Source organism: Hippopotamus amphibius, chromosome 7 (genome assembly GCF_030028045.1).
Source record: "Hippopotamus amphibius kiboko isolate mHipAmp2 chromosome 7, mHipAmp2.hap2, whole genome shotgun sequence".
Taxonomy (NCBI): Eukaryota; Metazoa; Chordata; class Mammalia; order Artiodactyla; family Hippopotamidae; genus Hippopotamus; species Hippopotamus amphibius.
The window spans coordinates 20,318,903-20,339,904 of NC_080192.1; the positions used below are offsets into that span (position 1 = coordinate 20,318,903).

Consider the following 21,002-nt stretch of genomic DNA (forward strand, 5'->3'; position numbering starts at 1 on the left):
GCTTCCATGTTGGTCTCCAAAGAGACCCTTGAGATCTAGACAAACACATTCACTTTACAGGAGAGAAAACAGAGACTCCACAGGAGAAAATTTAGAGTTATGGTTGATGGTATGCGCTTTGGTGTTAAGACTGGGGCTAAAATCCAGGCTCTGTCACTTTTAACCAGATGACCTTGGGCAAGTAAAAACAAACAAAAAAGGCCAACTAGTTTACTTTTATTAAAAGAGTAATCCATGCACATGGTAAAAACTCAAACAGTACAAAGGGTATACAAGAAAAAAATGTCTCCCTGCACTTCAGATCTGCAGTCTCCTCTGCAAGCAACCATTCTTAAGGGTTTCTTGTATAAATGTTCAGAATTTCACGCATATGTATAGTATAACACAAATGTGGCTGTGTAGATGTGCAAGCATATCTATGTCAGTTCCTAAAAGTGAAATTTTTAAAAAAAGAAAAAAGAAAAAGACAAATAAAAGTGAAATTTTTGTCAGGAATATGTGCATTTAAAATTTTGTATGTAGATGCTGCCTAATGGTTATCTAAAAGATTGCATAGTGGATGAGAGTGACAATTTTCCCATATGCCGTTTCTTAAAAAATTTACCAATTAGATATGTGAAAATGTGGTTTTGCCAAATGTCTTTAAAAATAGAACACATAGAAAAACACACAAAATACAAATGTGCTATTCAATGAATTCTCAAAGAAGCAAACAAGTCTGGTCAAGAAACAGAATATCAGAGCATTCCAGAAAATTCCCTCATGCTTCCTCCTACCCACTTTCCCATTTCCAAAAATTAACAATAGTTCAGTTTTGCCTGATTTCTTTTTTCATCTTTGTTTTTAAAGAACTTTTATTGAGATACAGTTGACATACAATGAACTGCATATATTTAAAGTGTACAATTTGATATTTTTTTTCTTACTAGTAATGCATATATGGCAATCCCAATCTCCCAATTCATTCCCCCCCGACACCCACCCCGCCTTTCCCCACTTAGTGCCCATGTTTGTTCTCTACATCTGTGTCTCTATTTCTGCCTTGTAAACTGGTTGATTTGTACCATTTTTCTATATTCTGCATATATGTGTTAATATACGATATTTGGACTTATATGAACAGAATCATACATAGTATGCTTTCTTTGGTGTCTGCTTCTTTTGCTCAATAATGTGTTTATAATATTTCTCCAGTATACAACTCTAGTTCTTTCATTTGCATTGCTATATAGATTTCCATTATGTAAATACACTGCAATTTATGAATCCATTCTATTTTTGACAGATATTTGGGTTGTTTAGTTTTTCATTTTCACGAATAATGCTACGTAAATATTTTTGTACACATCTCTTGGTGTACATGTGCATGCACTTCTGCTAGGTCTATACCTAGGAGCAGGGCACTGCCATAGCCATGTCAGGGTCACTCTAGCCTCTGTGAGGAAGAGAGGCGATATGCAGAGAGGCCAACCAACTCAGCCAAAGTACTAGCTGAATACAGCTGTGTGAATAACCTCCAGCAAGAGCAGAAAAAGAATTGCCTGGCCAACTGATATGATTGCGATAAATAATAATTACTGCTGGTTTAAGTCCCTACATTTTGAAGCAGTTTGTTACACAGCAATAAATAACTGACATAAAAATTGGTACCAGAGATGGGGTATATACAAATTTAAAATATGTGCATGGCATTGACTTTGGAATCATCCTGTGGGTGGAAGCTAGAAAAATGAAGAGGCTGTGACAGCTGGAGGACTGGCAAAAAACTTTTAGGGTAAACAGTTGTGGAATAGTGGATAAAAATGTTGCCTGTGGTAACCTGAAATACAGATAACATACTGAATGAACGTGCCAAGCTGGATGAGATATTTCCAGGCAGAATACTGAGGCTCGCTTGGCTTCTCAGAGCTGAGTATGATAAGATATGGGACGAGAGAAAGGCACTACAGAACTGTCAGTTTGTAAGAAGACTTCCTGGGTTAGAAAATAAAACTGTTCCTTATCCCAAGTTTCTCCAGCTGGCAAGGATTTCAAAATAAGAAATGCCCCCCTTTCTATAATGAGATGTGAGAGGAAATTAAGCAATGAGAGAGAAGCTCTCACTTCTGGTATGTTAACTTCGATAGAGAGACAAACCAGTCTTGCCCTTGGGGAAAAGAGGAAGGTGGGAAGAAGGGGCTGGGTTGGTCCAGAGGGCAATCTATAAAAGATCTGAGACCACAGACCTTGGGCTACTGTGACTTGTGTTAGGTGTCCTCCCTAGTGAATGAGGTTCTGCTTTCTCAACTCTCTCGAACGGAGGACAATCAGAGCAAGATATAGTTTATGAAGAGCCGTTGATACTGTACTTAATGCCAGTCACATCTACCTTAAGGGGACAAACTGGTATTAGAAAATAACTACAGCAAATATCTATTGTGTCCAGCTACTACAATGTCCCCCTTCCTGCACCCTTATTCATGCATATGGTACGTATGAGAGCAACTATGATCCTCCAGTGGGCACTGTTCCCCTAGCCACAGCTGACTGGTCCAGCTGTGGGCACCTGATTACAAAGAATTTAGTGTGTGGGTATGGGGAGAGCGGGTGCAGACTGTAGAGATAGTTATGAAACAAGAATGGCTATGAAACAGGGCCATAAATTGATGATTATTATAGATGGGTGTTAGGTACATGGGTGTTCATTTGTAACAATTCTCTCAAAAGAGTATTTTGAAATTGTATATCAAATGAAAATATAATGGAAGTGCTAGATTGTCTTTCTGGGGAAAAAAAGGCATGTATACACAGAGATAAAATTCTGGAAGTAATTTCAGTAGGTTTACAGACTCCCACAAGTCTATCTATGGATTTATACAATGCCAGGTTAAGAACCCCTAGTCTCAAAAAAGCTCAAAATATTCAGGAATAAGTTTAACCAAAGAAATACAAGATCTGTACACTGAAAACTACAAAATGTTGTTGAAAACAAGTAAAGATGACCCTAACAAATGGAAAAACATCCCATGTTCATGAATGGGAAGACTCACTATTATGATGGCAATACTCCTCAAATTAATCTACAGTCAGTGCAATTCTTACCAAAATTCCAACTGCCTTTCTTTGCATAAACAAACAAGGTGACCCTAAAATTCATATGCAAATGCAAGGGCTCCGGAATAGCCAAGACAATCTTGAAAAAGAACAAAGTTGAAGAGTTTATACTTCCTGATTTCAAAGTCTACCACAAAGCTACACGATGGTGTCATAATGGCATAAGGATAGACATATATATCCGTGGACTAGAGCTGAGAGTTCACAAATAAATCTGTACATTTATGGTCAACTGATTTTCAACAAGGGTGACAAGACCATTTAATGGAAAAAGAATAGTTTCAACAAATGGTGCTGGGACAACTGTATATTCACATTCAAAAGAATGAATCTGGACTCCTACCTCATACTATTCACAAAAGCCAATAAAAAATGGCTCAAAGACCTAAATGTAAAAGCTAAATCTATAAAACTTTTAGAAGAAAATATAGGTATAAATCTTTGTGAGCCTGGATTAAGCAATAGTTTCTTAGATATAACATGAAGAGCACAAGCTACAAAGATAAATATAGATGGGGCTGGGGTGGGGGTGAAGGGGAAGCTGGGACGAAGTGAGAGAGTAGCATAGACATATATACACTACCAACTGTAAAATAGACAGCTAGTGGGAAGTTGCTGTATAACAAAAGGAAATCAACTCCATGATGGGTGATGCCTTAGAGGGCCAGGACAGGAAGGGTGGGAGGGAGGGGATATGGGGATATAGGTATAAATACAGCTGATTCACTTTGCTGTACCTCAAAAGCTGGTACAAGAGTGTAAAGCAATTATATTCCAATAAAGAGCTTAAAAAATAAAAATACAGATAAATTGGGCTTCATCAAAATTTAAAAGTTTGTATATCAAAGGACACTATCAACAAAGTGAAAAGACAATTCACAGAAGTGGATAAAGTATTTGTAAATCATATATTTGATAAGAGTCTAGTTTCCAAAATGTATAAAGAACTTTTACAACTCATCAATAAAAAGACAAATAATCCCATTAAAAAACAGGCAGGAGCCCAGTGCTCTGTAAAAAGAGATGCCACCGCAATAAGAAGCCTGCGCACCACAATGAACCGCAGCCCCCGCTCACCACAACTAGAGAAAGCCTGCATGCAGTAACAAAAACCCAACACAGCCGATAAATAAGTGTTAGTGAGGAACTGGTGAAGTAAGAACCCTCAAATATTGCTGGTGCAAATGTAAAATGGTGGAAAACAGTTCCGCCAAATAATACAGTCACTGTAGAAAACAGTTTGGTAGTTCCTCAAGAAGTTAAACATAGAGATACCATATGACCCAGCAATTCCACTCCTTGGTACATATCTAAGAGAACTGAAGATGTATATTTGCACAAAAACTTGTACACAAATGTTTGTAGCATCATTATTCAAATAGCCAAAAAATGGGAACCCAAATGTCCATCAACTGATGAGTGGATAAACAAAACATGGTATACCTATACAACAGAATATTATTTAGCAGTAAAAAGGAATGAAGTATTTCATACATGCTACAAGATGGATTAACCTTGAAAACACTACGGAAGTGAACTAAGCCAGACACAAAAGGACAAACAGTGTATGATTTCACTTACATGAAATACCTAAAATAGGCAAAATCACAGCTACAGAAAGTAGATAAGAAGTTATCAGCAGCTAGGTGGGGAGTAGTAGGGAGTTATTACTTAACGGGTGTAGAGTTTCCGTTTGAGGTGATGAAAACATTCTGGAATTAGTGGTGACAGTTGCAAACCTTGTGAATATACTAAAAACCACTGAATTGTACACTTAAAAATGATGCTACTGTATGTGAATTTCTCAATTTAAAAAAAGACTGCTTAGTCTAAAATTCTTCTCTGATGACAAAGTACATGTTATCAAAAGGAAACATTTGAAATACAGTACATACCTTAATTTGTGAAAATCATACACCTAGTTATGATTTAAAAACGTTTCTTAGTTTAAAAGACAATTATAAATACACAGTATGATAAGCCCTTCTGAAGCTTATATTATACTTATATATTTACACTTATTATATTTCATAGGTTTCTGATTCATGGACTAAAATCTGAGCAAAAGAATTGTAATTTCCACGAGGCAATGGAACACACAGAAAGGTTAAGTTTCTAACTTAGGAAACTACAGAAAACTACAGTATGGTCATGTGCTTGCAAATCAATTTACCAAATGTATATAGATGAAGGCTCAGTTACAGAAGACATCATAATGTAGTTACTCCAGGCCTGGAAATCAAATGATCAGAGTTACTGTCCTGGCTCTACCACTTAGCTTGTTTCTACTTTATCTGCAGTTGAGATGGTTGAAACTGAGGTTCCTTTCAGCTTTAAAAATTTAAACTTATTTCATCTTATTGTGGCTTTATAGTCAAAGGAATTTTGAAATTGTTTTACTTGCTTGGACTGCATTAAAATATTCACATTGTAAAATTTAATAATTATTGGACCATAAGATTTGAAAAGGATTAAATTGTCCGCTCCACTTTTAATTAGACCAACTGATCTCATTCTACTGAGAATTAGCCTGAAGCAATACCACCATCTGGTGGTATCTCTTCAAATATAACAACTTTCTTGAAGAAGACAGTTTGTCCTCTCCTATCAAATTAGGACAGGTGGTTCAAATATGCCTATTTTAGGAAACAAGCTTAATATTTTTTAGGAAACAAGCTTAATACTGCATAAGATATGTTTAAGTTAACTATAATGTTTATGTCATTGGCCTTAAAAACGTATTTTATAACTCAACACATTCTCTCAACAAATATTTTAGTGCCCAAGTACAAGAACAAAACAGTGAACAAAATAAAAACACTTGCATTCATAGATGTTACATTCTAGTGAGAGGAAGTAGACAACAAATAAGCATAGTAAGTAAATTATATTTAGTGGTAAGTTCTATTAAAAAAATCAGGTTAAGGGGGATGTAGGGTAGGTTGCAATTTTAAATACTAATAACATTTGAGCAAAGACATGAAAGAGGTGAGGTCAAGTCTACGTGCTTGTCTGAAGAATAAAATTCCATAGATTTAAAATCTAAATATTTAGCTTGAAGTCTAGCATGCTGTAATTGCTTCCTCAAATGTTTCTTTTTAGTAAGCAGGAACTGTACTACCAGGTGAATATTAACAGGAATGACCGCATTTTGAAAAACGATGTTGTCCTAAAGACACATACCTTTCCTACAGAGTAACGACTGTCTCTAGCTACTACGAGAAAAGGTGCAGGTAGAAGAGAGGAGGGAGGGGCCCTCACGCTGACCCTGCAGGCCACCGCGACGCCAAAAGTCTGGTTAGCGGCCTCCCTGTAAGGCTGCTCCGCATTGGTGACGCGGGGCTCTTCCCATTATTATGACGTAGTCTTATTTCCTAACCGGAGAAAGTATCCAGGCCTAATCGGGTCAAACCCCGCAGGGCGCTTCGGCACCAGCAATTTCTGCGACGCCGCAACCTGCGCCCGCTTCCCGTCAGGCGGCCGCCTCGAGGCCCGGCGCGCATTCCTGGTTGGCGGATTCGCCACTCCTTGGTGTCAGAATTTAAAAGGAAAAGTCAAATCTCCGTATTTTGGAAGCCCTTCCTGTCCAAGAAAACAGAAGCAGGAGACACTTGGAGTCCCTAGGTTTTTTTTTTTTTTTTTTTTTTCCCTCTTGCGGCCTGCACCGTATCTACACCCAGCGCGCCGTCACTTGCGTCGAAAGTGACGACGCGGACGCTCAGGCCGCCGTTCCCGGCGCGCAGTCGCGGCGGCCCTTCGCTTTCGCCCCCGCCCCCGCCGGGAGGTCCGACGTGGACGTTGCTGGGCTGACCGAGCTTCCAAGGAAACCGCCTGGGAGCCGGAGCCGCAGCCGCAGCCGGAGCCGGAGCGCAGGCCTAGGCGAGGGGAGGTGGCGGCGCCGAGGCTCGAATAGGAGGAGTCGCTGCCGAGGCCGGGCCCAGTCTCTGACGGTCGACGGGAGCGGACCGGCGGTTCATCATGGGTGAGGGGTCTGAGAAGGGAGTCTGGGCGCGCTGAGAGGCTGAGGCCGAGGGCTGGGGTCCGGAGGAGGAGGAGGAGGAGAGGGGTCGGCCTGGGAAGCCCGGAGGAGCCAGCGTCTCAGGCGGCGGGTTGCTGAGGACTTCACTCACCTTGGCTCTTCACCTGTGTGCGTGGGCCTCGAACCTTCGTCCCCGCCTTATTCGGTTTCTGCTTTCTGTCGGCGGGGTCACGGGTGGGGTGAGCACGGGTCGGTGAACTTTTTCCTCGTCCCCCTCGGACCCAGCGCCGCTTGCTGGACGGAGCTGGTCTTGCGAAGCTTGGCAAGCGAGTCAGTCTCAGATTCGCTAAGGTTTCTTGTGTGAAGCATGAGCTCTGACGCCGGAGTGGAAGCTTCTTGATTCTCTCTCTCCCTGGGTGCTGGGACTGCGTCAGTTTAAAATCCAAAAGAAGGGGTTCCTCGTAATGTTTTATTGCCAACTTGGCATTTGTCTGCTTACCTGTAGCTTTTCCTGTAGATAATAGAGTAAGGTGGAGGAGGAAATGGGCAGGGAGGGTATTACTGGTCAGTGATGGCATTTTTTAAAAATATTTATTTATTTATTTAATTGGCTGTGTTGGGTCTTTGCTGTGCGCGGGCTTTCTTTTAGCTGTGGTGAGTGGGGGCTATTTTTCCTTGTGGTGCGCGGGCTCCTCATTGCCATGGCTTCTCTTGTTGTGGAGCACGGGCTCTAGGTGCGTGGGCTTCAGCAGTTGCAGCACATGGGCTCAATAGTTGTGGCTCATGGGCTCTAAAGCACAGGCTCCATAGTTGTGGCACAGGGGCCTAATTGCTCCACGTCATGTGGGATATTCCTGTAGTAGGGATCGAACCCGTGTCCCCTGCATTGGCAGGCGGATTTGTAACCACTGCGCCACCTAGGAAGCCCTGGTCAGTGATGACATTTTAATCTCAATTTTTGGAGTGCTAATTGAGAGAACTACATTGTCATCGCAAGCATCAGGTAGAGTTTCCCTCCCTGCTTAGAGCCCAAATGAAGGTGCAGAATTTTTTTTTAACTTGTTTACAACCCTCCAAATGATGCAAATTCTTTGCGTTGTTTAAATATCTCAGCGATTTTCTGGGGAGTTTACTTCTTGCTCTGGAACAACAGAAGCACTTTCTTGTCTTTTTGCATAACCCCTTCAGTTTTTTTTCTTCTGCTTCTTTTTAACCTGTGAAAGGTAGAAAGGATTTTGTCAAGTCACAACCCTTACGTTACAGATTTTCATGGTTCTCTAACCCATAGTGGATTCATTTTTCCAGACTTGCGGCTCTTTCTTTTGCCATTTCTTTGTAAAAATAACCAGGTATTGTGTGCGGCATCACTTCTGTTGTCAGCTTTTTTATATTGTTAATGTAACTTTTTTCTAATCTTTTCAAATGGGTTTTGGTAAAAAAGGGCCAAAGTGTTTTTTTTTTTTTTGGTAATCATTAAAGAAAGAATTTATTTTGTAAGAGCTTCTTTCTTTTATTGTAAAAATAATAAAGATTATAAATTTCCACCTCCCTCACTCTTAGGGGTTATTTTATTTTAAACACTATCCAAATGAATCAACACCTTACCTATTACTGGGAGGCCCTGCTGAGACAAAGGATGGTTTTTAAATGTTAGCTTTTTCCAGCTTTACTGAGGTATGAATGACAAAAGTTGCATATATTTAAGGTGTACAACATGATGTTTTGATATATACGTATATGTTGTGAAATGATTACCGCAATCAAGCTGATTAACACATCCATCACCTTACATAGTTACCCTCTTTGTGTGTGTGATGAGAACACTTTGAGATCTACTCTCAGCAAATTTCAAGTGTACGATACATTATTATTATTATTATTATTATTTTTTTAAAGATATGGAACGCTTCACGAATTTGCGTGTCATCCTTGCGCAGGGGCCATGCTAATCTTCTCTGTATTGTTCCAATTTTAGTATATGTGCTGCCGAAGCGAGCACGATACATTATTATTAAATATAGTTACCATGATGTTCATCTTCTAACGAAGGTTTATACCCTTTGACTAACATCTGTCGCATTTCCCTCACTCCCCCAGCATCTCATAACCACCATCCTATTCTCTGTTCACAAGTGCTTTTATATTACACAATACCTTGTGTATCGGAAGCTTTCTGGTAATATTTCATGATGTGTTGAATGTAGCTTTATTATTTTTTTAATGAGTTTTCCATCAAAAATAGTTTTTGTTATTTTTGGCTTCTGTCTCAATTTCTTGTACTAGTTATATTCCTTACAGAGAATTCTCAGTGATTGAGGGTCCTTATGATGGTACTGCTGCTATACAACAATAATTGCTTTTCATGTTCAAGTACCCTATTGTCCCACTGTCATTCTGATTTGCCCTTTTGTTTCTAAGGGTAGTGAGGAGATCATGCTAAGATATTCATATTCTCTTGATTAGAAAGTGAGCTCCATGAGGGCAGTGGTCATAGTACTCTTGTTTTTTTTTCTTTTTTCTTTTTTTTTTTTTTTTTTTTGCTGTGCACAGGCTTTCTTTTAAGTTGTGGTGGGTGGGGGCTACTCTTCGTTGTGGTGCGCGGGCTGTTCATTGCCGTGGCTTCTCTTGTTGTGGAGCACGGGCTCTAGGCGCGTGGGCTTCAGTAGTTGCAGCACATGGGCTCAGTAGTTGTGGCTCACGGGCTCTAAAGCGCAGGCTCAATAGTTGTGGCACACAGGCTTAGTTGCTCTGGGGCATGTGGGATCTTCTGGGAGCAGGGATCAAACCTGTGTCCCCTGCATTGGCAGGTGGATTCTAAACCACTGTGCCACCTAGGAAGCCCTACTCTTGTTTTTGAGTGTATCTTCTGTGCCTGCCTGACACAGTATTCAGGGCATGGTAACAGTCAGTAACTACTAGTTTGATGTTGAATAATGTGTCTCATTGGAAGCAAAAATACACACTTATGAATTGAGGAAAATATTACAATATTATTTAATTTGGTATAGCTTTCAAAGGGCAAATTAAATGTTTTGTGGGCCTAAATCATGAAATGATATTGAAATACATTTTTTGTTATTTTTTTAAGGTGGCTTTTTCTCAAGCATTTTTTCCAGTCTTTTTGGAACCCGGGAAATGAGGATTTTAATTTTGGGATTAGATGGAGCAGGAAAAACTACAATTTTGTACAGATTACAGGTTGGAGAAGTCGTTACCACTATTCCTAGTAAGTGTTGGTATGATGAGCTGATTATAGGGGCTTTCTGTTTTCCTTCAAACATAACTTTATTTCTGAATAAACATATAATGTAATTGATAAGGTTTGTAAACTGCTACTATGAGCATAATATTGATAACACTTTTTTTCCAGAAATTTACAGACAATTTAGTGTAATTTATGAACCCCTATATATGACTGGGTTCTGCTGATTAGAGCTGTTTTAAAAACTGGGTAAAGTTAAGCCACCACTCATTGAGAGCCAGTACCTTTATTGATAAAATGAAGATAATAAACATACATTGGCTTTGAGGGGGAAATAAATCAAGTATATAAAATATTTGCAAATTCGTGTAAAGAATTATATAGATATTAAGTGATATTATTACATGTGAAGTGTTTTTTTTTTCTGTATTTGTTACTATTTGATTAAGATTAGTTTCTCTTTAGTAATTGTATTGATTATTTTTAAAGATCTGAGTTGAAGAGACTGTGCATTGAATTAATCTGGTACTTAAAAATATCAAGAAAAGAAACACCTTAACTTTAAATTGATATCTTAGAAAAATGTTCTCCAACAGTCTTAATTTACTACATAAGAAAACTGTCTGGTTACTTATACTATTTTCATTTGTTACTCAGAATTTACTTAAAGAAGATTAGTACATTTAAACTAAGTTTAATAGTTTGTAGAGTTTGCTCAAGAATATTTGTTATGCCTTTAAGTTACTCTCTGAAAGTATTTCTGTATTTAGTACTATTTAAATTTCCAGATTAAAAAAAAATCTAGCTTTTATGAAAGAAGAACTTTTCAAACCCTGTGTCATCTGTTTCTTCTTTCTGCCACCTTCAGTAAATTTCAGTTTTCTTGGTTTTTGCTTCTCAAAATCGCCCATGTGTGCTGCCGTTGGGTTGTGGTGGCCCCTGCCATACACATAGCCCAGTGGATTGCATTTCAGTGAATGTGGTTTATACCACACTCTTGTCCTTTGCAAATAAACAGTGTTTCTAATTGAGGTTGAAGATGGTAAGTACACTGCTGCCTAATTCTAAGGGAGACATCATGAACTTTTTAGTTTTTCACTCAGGTTTGCTATAGTATAGTTATTTTTTAACACTTGCCATATACTCATAAGCATTATTTACCAGTAATAAATCTAAAAAACTAATTGTCCAGTTATAGCTGTAAGCCTTTTTTGCTTTGATTTTCTTTAAGTCTGTAAAATCTTGGTAACCTTTGTATATACGTCTCCGAAGTTTTTTTAGCATCCTTTCCACCTCCTTTGGATTCCTTTGAATGAAAATAGTAATATCTTGCCTTAGGCATGTGATGCCAGAGCTCCTGCTAAGAAGGATAACAGGGAAAAGGGATGGGACTCTTTCCCTTTGACCATCTAGCTGTGACCTTATTACAAATAAGCTCTTGAGGAAGTCTTCAGAGGGTCTGTGAGCTTGCCAACCTTAGAGAACTCAGCTTCCATTAAGAGGTATACAGCCATTGCTGTGCCCTTACCAACTGAAGTTTAGAATCTATCTAGGCTTTCTTGGTTTTGTTCTCTGTTTATTTGCTGCCTACCAAAATTCCATTTTTTGTAATATATCTACAACTGTCCTTTCTAAGTATAACTTTCTGAACACTTTCGTATGCCAATACTATATTATGAAGGGAGTTTAACATAATAGGATTTCCATTGAGCTAAGAATTATATAATTGCACAGGTACCCTTATATACCCTGAAAGTGGTACTGATCTTGCTAATTGGTGTGTGTATGTGTAGCACAGCATACTGTCTTATCTTAAGTGGAATAATATTTGAAGTAATATGATTCAACAATTACCATTAATTGCTGAAACTCAGATTGGATACTTTGAAGATAGACTGTATTAGTCTACATATACTACTAATTTGATTTCTTTTCCAGCCATTGGATTTAATGTTGAGACGGTAACATACAAGAACCTAAAATTCCAAGTTTGGGATTTAGGAGGACAGACAAGTATCAGGTATGGTACAAAGGCCAGATCATTTTGTGATATTGAATCTTTTTTTTTTTTTTTTAATAAATTTATTTATTTATTTATTGGCTGCATTGGGTCTTTGTTGCTGCACATGGGCTTTCTCTAGTTGTGGCGAGCGGGGGCTACTCTTTGTTGCAGTGTGTGGGCTCCTCATTGCAGTGGCTTCTCTTGTGGAGCGTGGGCTCTAGGTGCATGGGCTTCCGTAGTTGCAGCACACAGGCTCAATAGTTGTGGCTCACAGGCTCTAGAGCGCAGGCTCAGTAGTTGTGGCGCACGGGCTTAGTTGCTCCATGGCATGTGGGTTCTTCCTGTAGCAGGGATCGAACCCATGTCCTCTGCATTGGCAGGCAGATTCTTAACCACTGCGCCACCTAAGAAGTCCCGTGATATTGAATCTTCATTGGCTCTTTTAGGGTTAACAGCAGTAAACCAAAATATGTCTTCTTTTGTAATTTAATGGGAGACACCTAGTTTAAAAAGAGGTAAAATGGCCTTATTCTCTCAACTAAAATCTGAGAATTAAAGATTTTAACTAAAGAATTAAGATCTAAGGAAGCCAGTTTTTCACATATCACTTAATGAAAATTTTTTTCATGAAAATCTCAAGACTTAATTACTTCAGTAGTTTTTAAATAAAAAGGGTCCTCTAGTTAGTTCTTTTCAGTCCCTTCCTCTGTAAGACAGACTGTTTTGTATTTTGTAACAGTACAATTGGGCCCACCATTGGGACTAATATGAACATAGATGCCCTCTGGAATTCAAGTCTCCTGCCCAGTGTTCTGTGCTTGACATGGCAATTGTGAATGTTTAGTGACGTCAGTGCTCACTCATTAGGGTACTTACCATCTTAAGAGATCAGTAATGCATTCCCCAAACATCCTGCTGCCTTTTAACTCATTTTGTTTCTTGAACCACTTTAAAGTCAGTTTCTAATTTTAGCCATTTCTACTTCTTGTCTTCAGTTAGTTTAATGTCTGTTACATAAAATCATATTACAAATTTTTTTAAAGAACCCATTCCTCTTAGGGAGTTTCTGGTTAAAGATTATAAGATGTAATGATCAGGTCTGTGTGGAACTATTTTTTTATCAGTGTATTTAATGATTTTATAGATTATAAATATATTCTCTCAGCCTAAAGTCTGAACTTACTCTGGGAAGCTCCTTGGTCCTATAATTTATGTTTATCAATATTCTTTCCACCCTGTCCCATCTGAGGGATATGATATATGTCCATCAGAAACAGTGAATCATTATGGCATTGATTCTAGCATGGGTGGGGAAGGATTGGTAAGTAATACCCCTACCCCATCATTGCCAAGTCCTAGCATATGAATTAACATATCGTTTCTTCTTCTTTCAAATAATAACATATTCTCCCTTTCTGAATTTTCTTTAGGCCATACTGGAGATGTTATTATTCAAACACAGATGCAGTCATTTATGTAGTAGACAGTTGTGACCGAGACCGAATTGGCATTTCTAAATCAGAGTTAGTTGCCATGTTGGAGGTAAGACAACTTTATTAAAATGTGGGGAAATCATTTATATTTCCTTGCTGTTTTTATTTTATTGTCACATGCAGGAATAATTAAAAGGAAAACAGGAGGTCCCCCCCAGGCCTTTAGTATCATTTTATTTTATGCAAATTACTTTCTATTCCAAAAATACTGTTGGGGAGAGAGTTGGAGACAAAAAACTCCAGTCTTGTAACTTCCTTTAAACTAGATTCCTTGATTTCCAGGAAGTTCTGAGCTAAACTCTTTCTAAACTGAAGTGACTATTCTAAGTCACTCCTATGAAGTGGTTTTTTTTTTAAAAATGTATTTATTTCTAGTTGTATAAATTAGCTTATGGAAGCAGATTTATTATATAAATAGTATAAATATATAAATAATAAGAAAGTATATTTGTTTTAGAAACGTTAAAGTTCAGAGAAATATATATTTCTGGATTTCCGGCACAATTCTGGCCCCTGTTTATGTCTCCCAGCTTTATCATTCTTTACTCTTCCCCATGTTTACAGTGCCTCAGCCACACTGATTTTTCTGCTCTTTGCATACCAAGCTTGAGTACCTGACACCTGGCTTCGGGTTTTCCTCCTCCTGCTTGGGATGCTCTTTACCCAAATCTTTGTGTGGCTACCTTCTTGACATGTTTTATCTCACATGTTTCTTCCTCAGAGAGGGGATCTCAGTTATCTTCTAACCCTTTATGCTACTTTATTCTTTGTAACCACTTAACATTTCTTTCCATTATTTTAAACTTATTTGTTTACTTATATATGCCTCCCACCCTAAAGTGTAAAGTTCTTTGAGTTTACCCTGTGCCCCTGTTGTGTGGAACAGTGTATAACTATTAAGAACTCAATACATTATATTCACTGAGGTTTGTAAGATAATTTATTGCCTACCTGACTGAATTTAGAGGGTGTATTAAATAATCAACTGAAAAATTTTAAACTTCCCATTTGTTAAATAAGCTTCTCAAATGTACTGATGATTAATTAATAGAGAAATTGCCTTGGCTCAAGAAAATTAGATAGATTGGTTTCTTTTTCCCACCAAAACTATGATTGTGAATTATCCAATCATTGAATGTTTAAGTTCTAGGCCACCTGATTACCTGGCTAGAAGCATTCTTAGAATACTTTGGACTTCTGAGTTCTTGGATGACTAACTTCTTAGTAGCTTGTGAGTTATAAATTGCAGACCTAAAGTCTTAAAGTTTCACCTATTTATTTATTTATTTTACAACAGCATCATATTTATCATAAGAGCTTCTTAGACCAAATTCAGTGTATGGAGTTTTAAGGGACTGGTTAATTGCTTTGGGTATAACAGATTTTTAAAATAAAAGCTTTATTTGGATGTAATTCACATGTTATAATAGATTTTTATACAAAGTATGGCGTAAAAGAAATGGATTTTTAACTTCAGTTCACAGTTCTCAAATTGTACTGGATTGTTGTTATTTGTGGTATTAGGATTTGACTTGTATAATCTTATGGAGAAAGAACTAAAAATTGTATTCATTCTTTAGGAAGTAACTTTTCATTGTCACTATTTATTAGTGATATAAAGTACATATGGAGTACAAGTCAGGACTATTATATTAAAATTTATAGACACAAAATCAATTTGTTTTACTTTTGTACACAAAAATTCTAAATGGAGTAAAGAAATATAAAAAATGGAAATCATTATAAGTGAATATGTTTAAAATTTCTGGATTGAGAAGGTCTTTCTAAATCAAAGAATTGGAAGGGATTACAAAAGAAAAGATAGATTTAATTATATTAATACAAACAAAAAATCCACGAAACTCAGATGCCAAACAATACAAATTAGAGTAAAATAGGGAACCAAGACACAGTTTTACAGCCAGTGACTACAGATTAGTGTTCTTAATCATATCAATACCTTTTGCTAATCAGTAGAAAAATAAGCAAAAGTTATGAACCTACAATTTATAGGAGAAAAATATATTGCTAATAACATACCCTAATAATAAATAAGCATATAATGGAATGCCGAGTTTGGCAAAATACATAGTTTCAATTCTACTAAAGTTACATTGAAGATGGGCACTGTCATACACTGTTCATGGAGTTGAAATTGTTACAACCTTTCTGGACAGCAGTTTATTTATACATGTAACAAGAGCCTAAAAAAATTTCATACTTTGATTCCATTTTTAGAGAATTGTGTTAAGGAAATAGAGATTTACACAAAGATTTCTGTATTATGATTCTTTCACTTCGGCTTCTCTAATAGTCGAGTGAAAAGAATCTAATACTGGAAGAGAGTTATAGTTTGTGGTACATGCATTCTTAGTGTAGAGTATAACCATTAATGTTTTAAAAAATTTTTTGATAGTTTGGAAAAACATCCACAATTTAACACTTAGTTTATTTTTTAAAGCAGGGTATGGAACTGTATTGATTTTTTTTTTAAAGAACTTTTATTGAGATACAGTTAACAGACAATAAACTGCATATATTTAGAGTGTACAATTTGGTATTTTTTTCTTATTAGTAATGTATATGTGGCAATCCCAATCTCCCAATTCATTCTGCCCCAACCCTCCCCGCTTTCCCCCCTTGGTGTCTGTATGTTTGTTCTCTACATCTTTGAAACTCTATTTAAATGTATACATATATTTACTAAATAAACTATAAGTATCTGAATTACAAAAGCAGTAGAAAATATCCAAAATGTTAAACAGTGAATCATGTTTAGGAGATAGGATTATGGGTGAAGTTTCTTTTCTTCATACTTCTCTATAATTTCAAATACTTTATGATGAACATTATATATTAATAATTAGGAAATATGCTTTAAAATAATGGATTTTGGGGGGCATTTCTTCCTAAACTCAAGGAAGCAAATTGATTAGAAGAAATGAAATCTTTTCTATTGTATTTAGGAAGAAGAGCTGAGAAAAGCCATTTTAGTGGTGTTTGCAAATAAGCAGGACATGGAACAGGCTATGACTCCTTCAGAGATGGCAAATTCACTTGGGTTACCTGCCTTGAAGGACCGAAAATGGCAAATATTCAAAACTTCAGCAACCAAAGGCACTGGCCTTGATGAGGCAATGGAATGGTAAGTATCATGTTTCCAGAAGCCATTTGTGCATTTGTGTGTACCTGCAGCTGTTGTACATACATGTGTAATTTCTCTTTGGTCTTAAGGATGAAATTCAGATTACTTAGCAGTTTGTCATATTAAGTTTGTCCACCCTTTTCTTCCAGTGGTCTTCATGTACATCTGCTTTTATTTCAACCACAACTACTAATTATAATTAGCTAAGCCAGCTCTTTGCTATATTTCTAGCTTTTTCCGCTACTTTACTGCGCCCTCCAATTCCTTATCCTTCAGGACGTAGGTTAAGGGTCTCTGCTTCTCAAGAGCCTTCCCTGACATATCTTCATGCCCCCTGCCTTACCACACACATAGAGGTCCTTGTCACAGATAAGTGTTGTAATAGTACTTGTTATACTGTCTTGTAATTGGTTTGTACATCTGCTCATTAAATTGTCATCTCCTTGAAGACAGAGACTAGTTTTCATCTCTGAATTATCCACATCTGGCCTGGCTGTAGTAGTAGCAGCCTGGAAAGTGGATATTTGGTCTTTTTTGACTGTTCATTCAAAGCATAGACAAAGTGAAAGCTAAAAGACCCTCGTGGAAATTGAGTCCATAAACTCATTCTAATATAACTGTCTTAGCCTTCATCATTTAAAGTGCTTTGGAATCCACCTCCAGTATAAAATTTATATTATAAATGATCATGCTCTATACCTGAAAGGTTGAAGTTAATTTTATGAAACTGTTCATTTTCTCTTCACAGGTTAGTTGAAACATTAAAGAGCAGACAGTAATTCAATCACTTCTGCTTCTCTGAAACGAAAACCACATCAGATATCCCTTTGGAAACAGTTAAGTGTGCTTCACACTACTAAATGTTAAAGCTGTATGGCTGTCGGCAAATACCGAACTGACTGCAACATTTGTAATAAATATTAAAAATAAGTATTTGGTTGGAAGGGTAACTTGTGATTGAACCAACTGAATGTCTGTTCTGTATAATGTAAAATATTCCTTCCTTGTTATCTTGTGTTAAGATATATGTTCTATTTGTATGGAATTCTTATTCAGATACAGTCCTATTAAAGAATGTACTCTTACTGAGGAAAAAGCCCTCCAGTTTTTAAATTAGTGGTTGCAGCTTGTTTGTATTAACACTAATAAATATCTTAACTCAGATTTTTCCCCCTAAAATGAATTAAGTTTTTCCAAAGATTGGGCTCAATAGAGTAGGCTAGGAACCTAGCATGGGTAATTATAGTATTCATTTGCTTAATGACCACTTATTTAAGCTGTTTCATTTAAAAGCTTTTGGTTATAGGCATGAAGTTGAAGTAATTATTTTGGTGGCTAAGTTCACTGACTTATCTGTAATTATCATTTTAGAGTATGGCTTCCTGGAAATTTTTACAGATTTGGACCTATCTAGTCAATTCGTACAGGAATCCTGTGATGTAGCTAGGTCATCATTTTTACATCTTCATTTTTATGGACGTGGACCCCAAATTCTGATAGACTGGCTTGACCAAGGTCACCTTCCAGGGAGGTGGGGAACAGGGCTTAAAGTGAGGCTTCAGTGTCAGAAACTTGTCCCATAAATTATACCATAAATTCCTGAAAATGCCATCATTGACAACACAACTTAACTCCTTATATAAAATTAAGCTAATTGAAGTAGACACAGTACATTCAAAATAATGTCTATGAATTTATTTGTCCATACTAGTATAGGTAGTAAAAACAATCCTAAATGGTTATATTTGATGGAATTCACAACACATTAAAGAAAATTTCAAAGAAATTTTTGAAAAAGATCTATTTTATGAAGCATTGTAAAAGATGTTTTTATTGCTTTTGATTCCTTTTATCTACCTGTAATTGAACATGTAAATCTGATTGGTGAAAAGTCAAAATCTTATTGATTCTACAGGGAGAAATTAAGTATTCCTGACTTTAAAAATTAGGTTTACTGCTGCTAGGCTATCAAAAACAATTATATTCTAAGGGACTTTTTAAAGGAACTTTTCAAACAACCCAGTCTACATTGTGACAGAAATAGAGTCCTTAGTAATTACTAAAATTGGGAGCAATTTTTTCATTTTTAAGTTGGACAAGCAGCATTTAAAAAATCAGATGCCAGTAAAGAGAACTTAATACCATTGTGCCCCTCATGCCTTGGGAAAACTAGTGGTCATTCAGCTCAAATGGATGTGACTTTCTTTTCTCACCTGTGGAATTTTTCCTCTTCTTATTCCCCAGCACCATTCCTAATTTGATTTCTTGGAAATCTTTTGGAGACCTTCTTCCAGGGACAGGTGTTCCCATTGTACCTATTACTAACTGAGCATAAAACTAACATTGTCTCATAGTTTCCAAGGCACTCCTGATGGACGGTCTGTCCTTTTCATGTTTATATCCCTAGCATCCAGTATGGTGCCAGGCACATTATGGCATCTCAGAATATGTTCATGGTTGAAATAGTAGGCTTTATATTTGTCAGCTAGGAAAATAGTACATCTGCAGTTTATACTTGGGTCTGGTCAGTGGCACATATCTAGTGCTGGGCTTGTACCCAAATGGCTAGGTACTCCCCAGTGGTTCAGGAACACTGAAAATATAAGTATGTGGAGGTGTGGCCCTGGCATGCAGTTGCTGTCTGACATATAGCCCCGGTGGTAAAGACCAGCACTTGGATGATCCTGATCCCTCTTGCTTTGTCACAAAGAATGGGATGGGGTAAATACACTTATTTTAATATGGTATGAATTGTAAGGTCCTTGTCTAGCAGGAATCAACTGTACAGGTATGTTACAGGAGTTTGAATGTTCATATTTATAAAAACCTACTGAGCATTGTTTTGTGAGAAGCCGGAAAATGAGAAAAGCACCAAACTTGAAATCAGAACACATGAGTTCTAGGCATAAAGGGCCATTCCATCAGTTTTTGTGTGTTTGGTTTTTTGTTTTGGACAAATAACATCATAGGCTTCTTTTAGCTCTAACATTCTCATTTATAATTCTGGTTGGTAGTTGTGCTATGTCACGTGATCAGATTTTAAAAAATGAGAAATTGAGGTGGAATTCTATTATTAGAAAACCTGAGATGCACTTTAAATTGTGGAAATGTAAGCTCCTTGAGGGCAGGGACCATACCTTATTTACTGTTAGAATCCCTTGCATCTAGTGTGGTGCACCTGGCACATACTAGGCACTCAGTAAATATTTACTGGTTAAAACAAAGCCGTAAAAAAATAAAAAATAAAAAAATAAAACAAAGCCGTGCTCAATATACTTGAGCTATTTATTCTTCCTGATTTTTGCCTTAGTATTAACTTTTGTTTTTTGATTTAAAAAATTTTATAAAAGCAGTACATGCACTTTAAATCACTTAGAATTGAGTCTGCTTTCCAAGATGCCCTATGTTTATCCTTTTGGCATATTACAAACACCTTAGAAATGTGAGAACTCCTGTTTGAGATACAAACTGCATCAAAACATAAATTATGAAGTTCATGAGTGTTTGATTCCTAATTACAAATTATAAAGAGCATGGGGTTTGAATCTTGACTCTGCCACCTACAACCTGTGCCACCCTTAGGTAATTATTATTATTATTTTTTGGGCTGGGTTGGCTCTTTGTTACTGCACAGCAGCTTTTTCTCTCTAGTTGCGGCAAGCGGGGGCTACTCTTTGTTGCGGTGTGTGGGCTTCGCATTGCAGTGGCTTCTCTTGTTTCAGAGCATGGGCTCTAGGTATGTGGGCTCTAGAGTACAGGCTCAGTAGTTGTGGCACATGGGATTAGCTGCTCCTTGGCATGTGGGATCTTCCCAGAGCAGGGATTGAACACATGTCCCCTGCATTGGCAGGTGGATTCTTAAGCATGCGCCACCAGGGAAGTCCTTAGGTAGATTATTTAATCTGAGATGAGATTCCTTTTTGTAAAATAATGAGTTTTAGGAAGTGCTCAGGAAGACAGACTGTGAGAGTTAAATAAAATGTAAATAAAGTGTGGGATGGATTCTTCCTCCCCCCCGCCCTTCCAAATATATTGGGCACTAAAGAATATTGATTCTACATGAAGTGTAGAGAGAGGCAAAAGATACC

At 37.2% G+C, this 21,002-nt stretch overlaps 1 protein-coding gene and 1 non-coding gene across 2 annotated transcripts; one reads left to right on the plus strand and one right to left on the minus strand.

Annotated features, from left to right (window-relative positions):
- Positions 1 to 6,817: 6,817 nt before the first annotated feature.
- On the plus strand, positions 6,818 to 20,170 carry ARL1 (ADP ribosylation factor like GTPase 1). The gene is made up of 6 exons (XM_057740508.1): positions 6,818 to 7,075; positions 10,161 to 10,298; positions 12,213 to 12,294; positions 13,707 to 13,818; positions 16,736 to 16,914; positions 17,663 to 20,170. Exons 1-6 carry the CDS (start codon positions 7,072 to 7,074, stop codon positions 17,691 to 17,693), a joined length of 546 nt encoding a protein of 181 aa, XP_057596491.1. The 5' UTR covers positions 6,818 to 7,071; the 3' UTR covers positions 17,694 to 20,170.
- On the minus strand, positions 8,965 to 9,071 carry LOC130857961 (U6 spliceosomal RNA). Its single transcript, XR_009054945.1, has one exon. It is a non-coding gene; the product is annotated as a U6 spliceosomal RNA (small nuclear RNA).
- Positions 20,171 to 21,002: the final 832 nt, after the last annotated feature.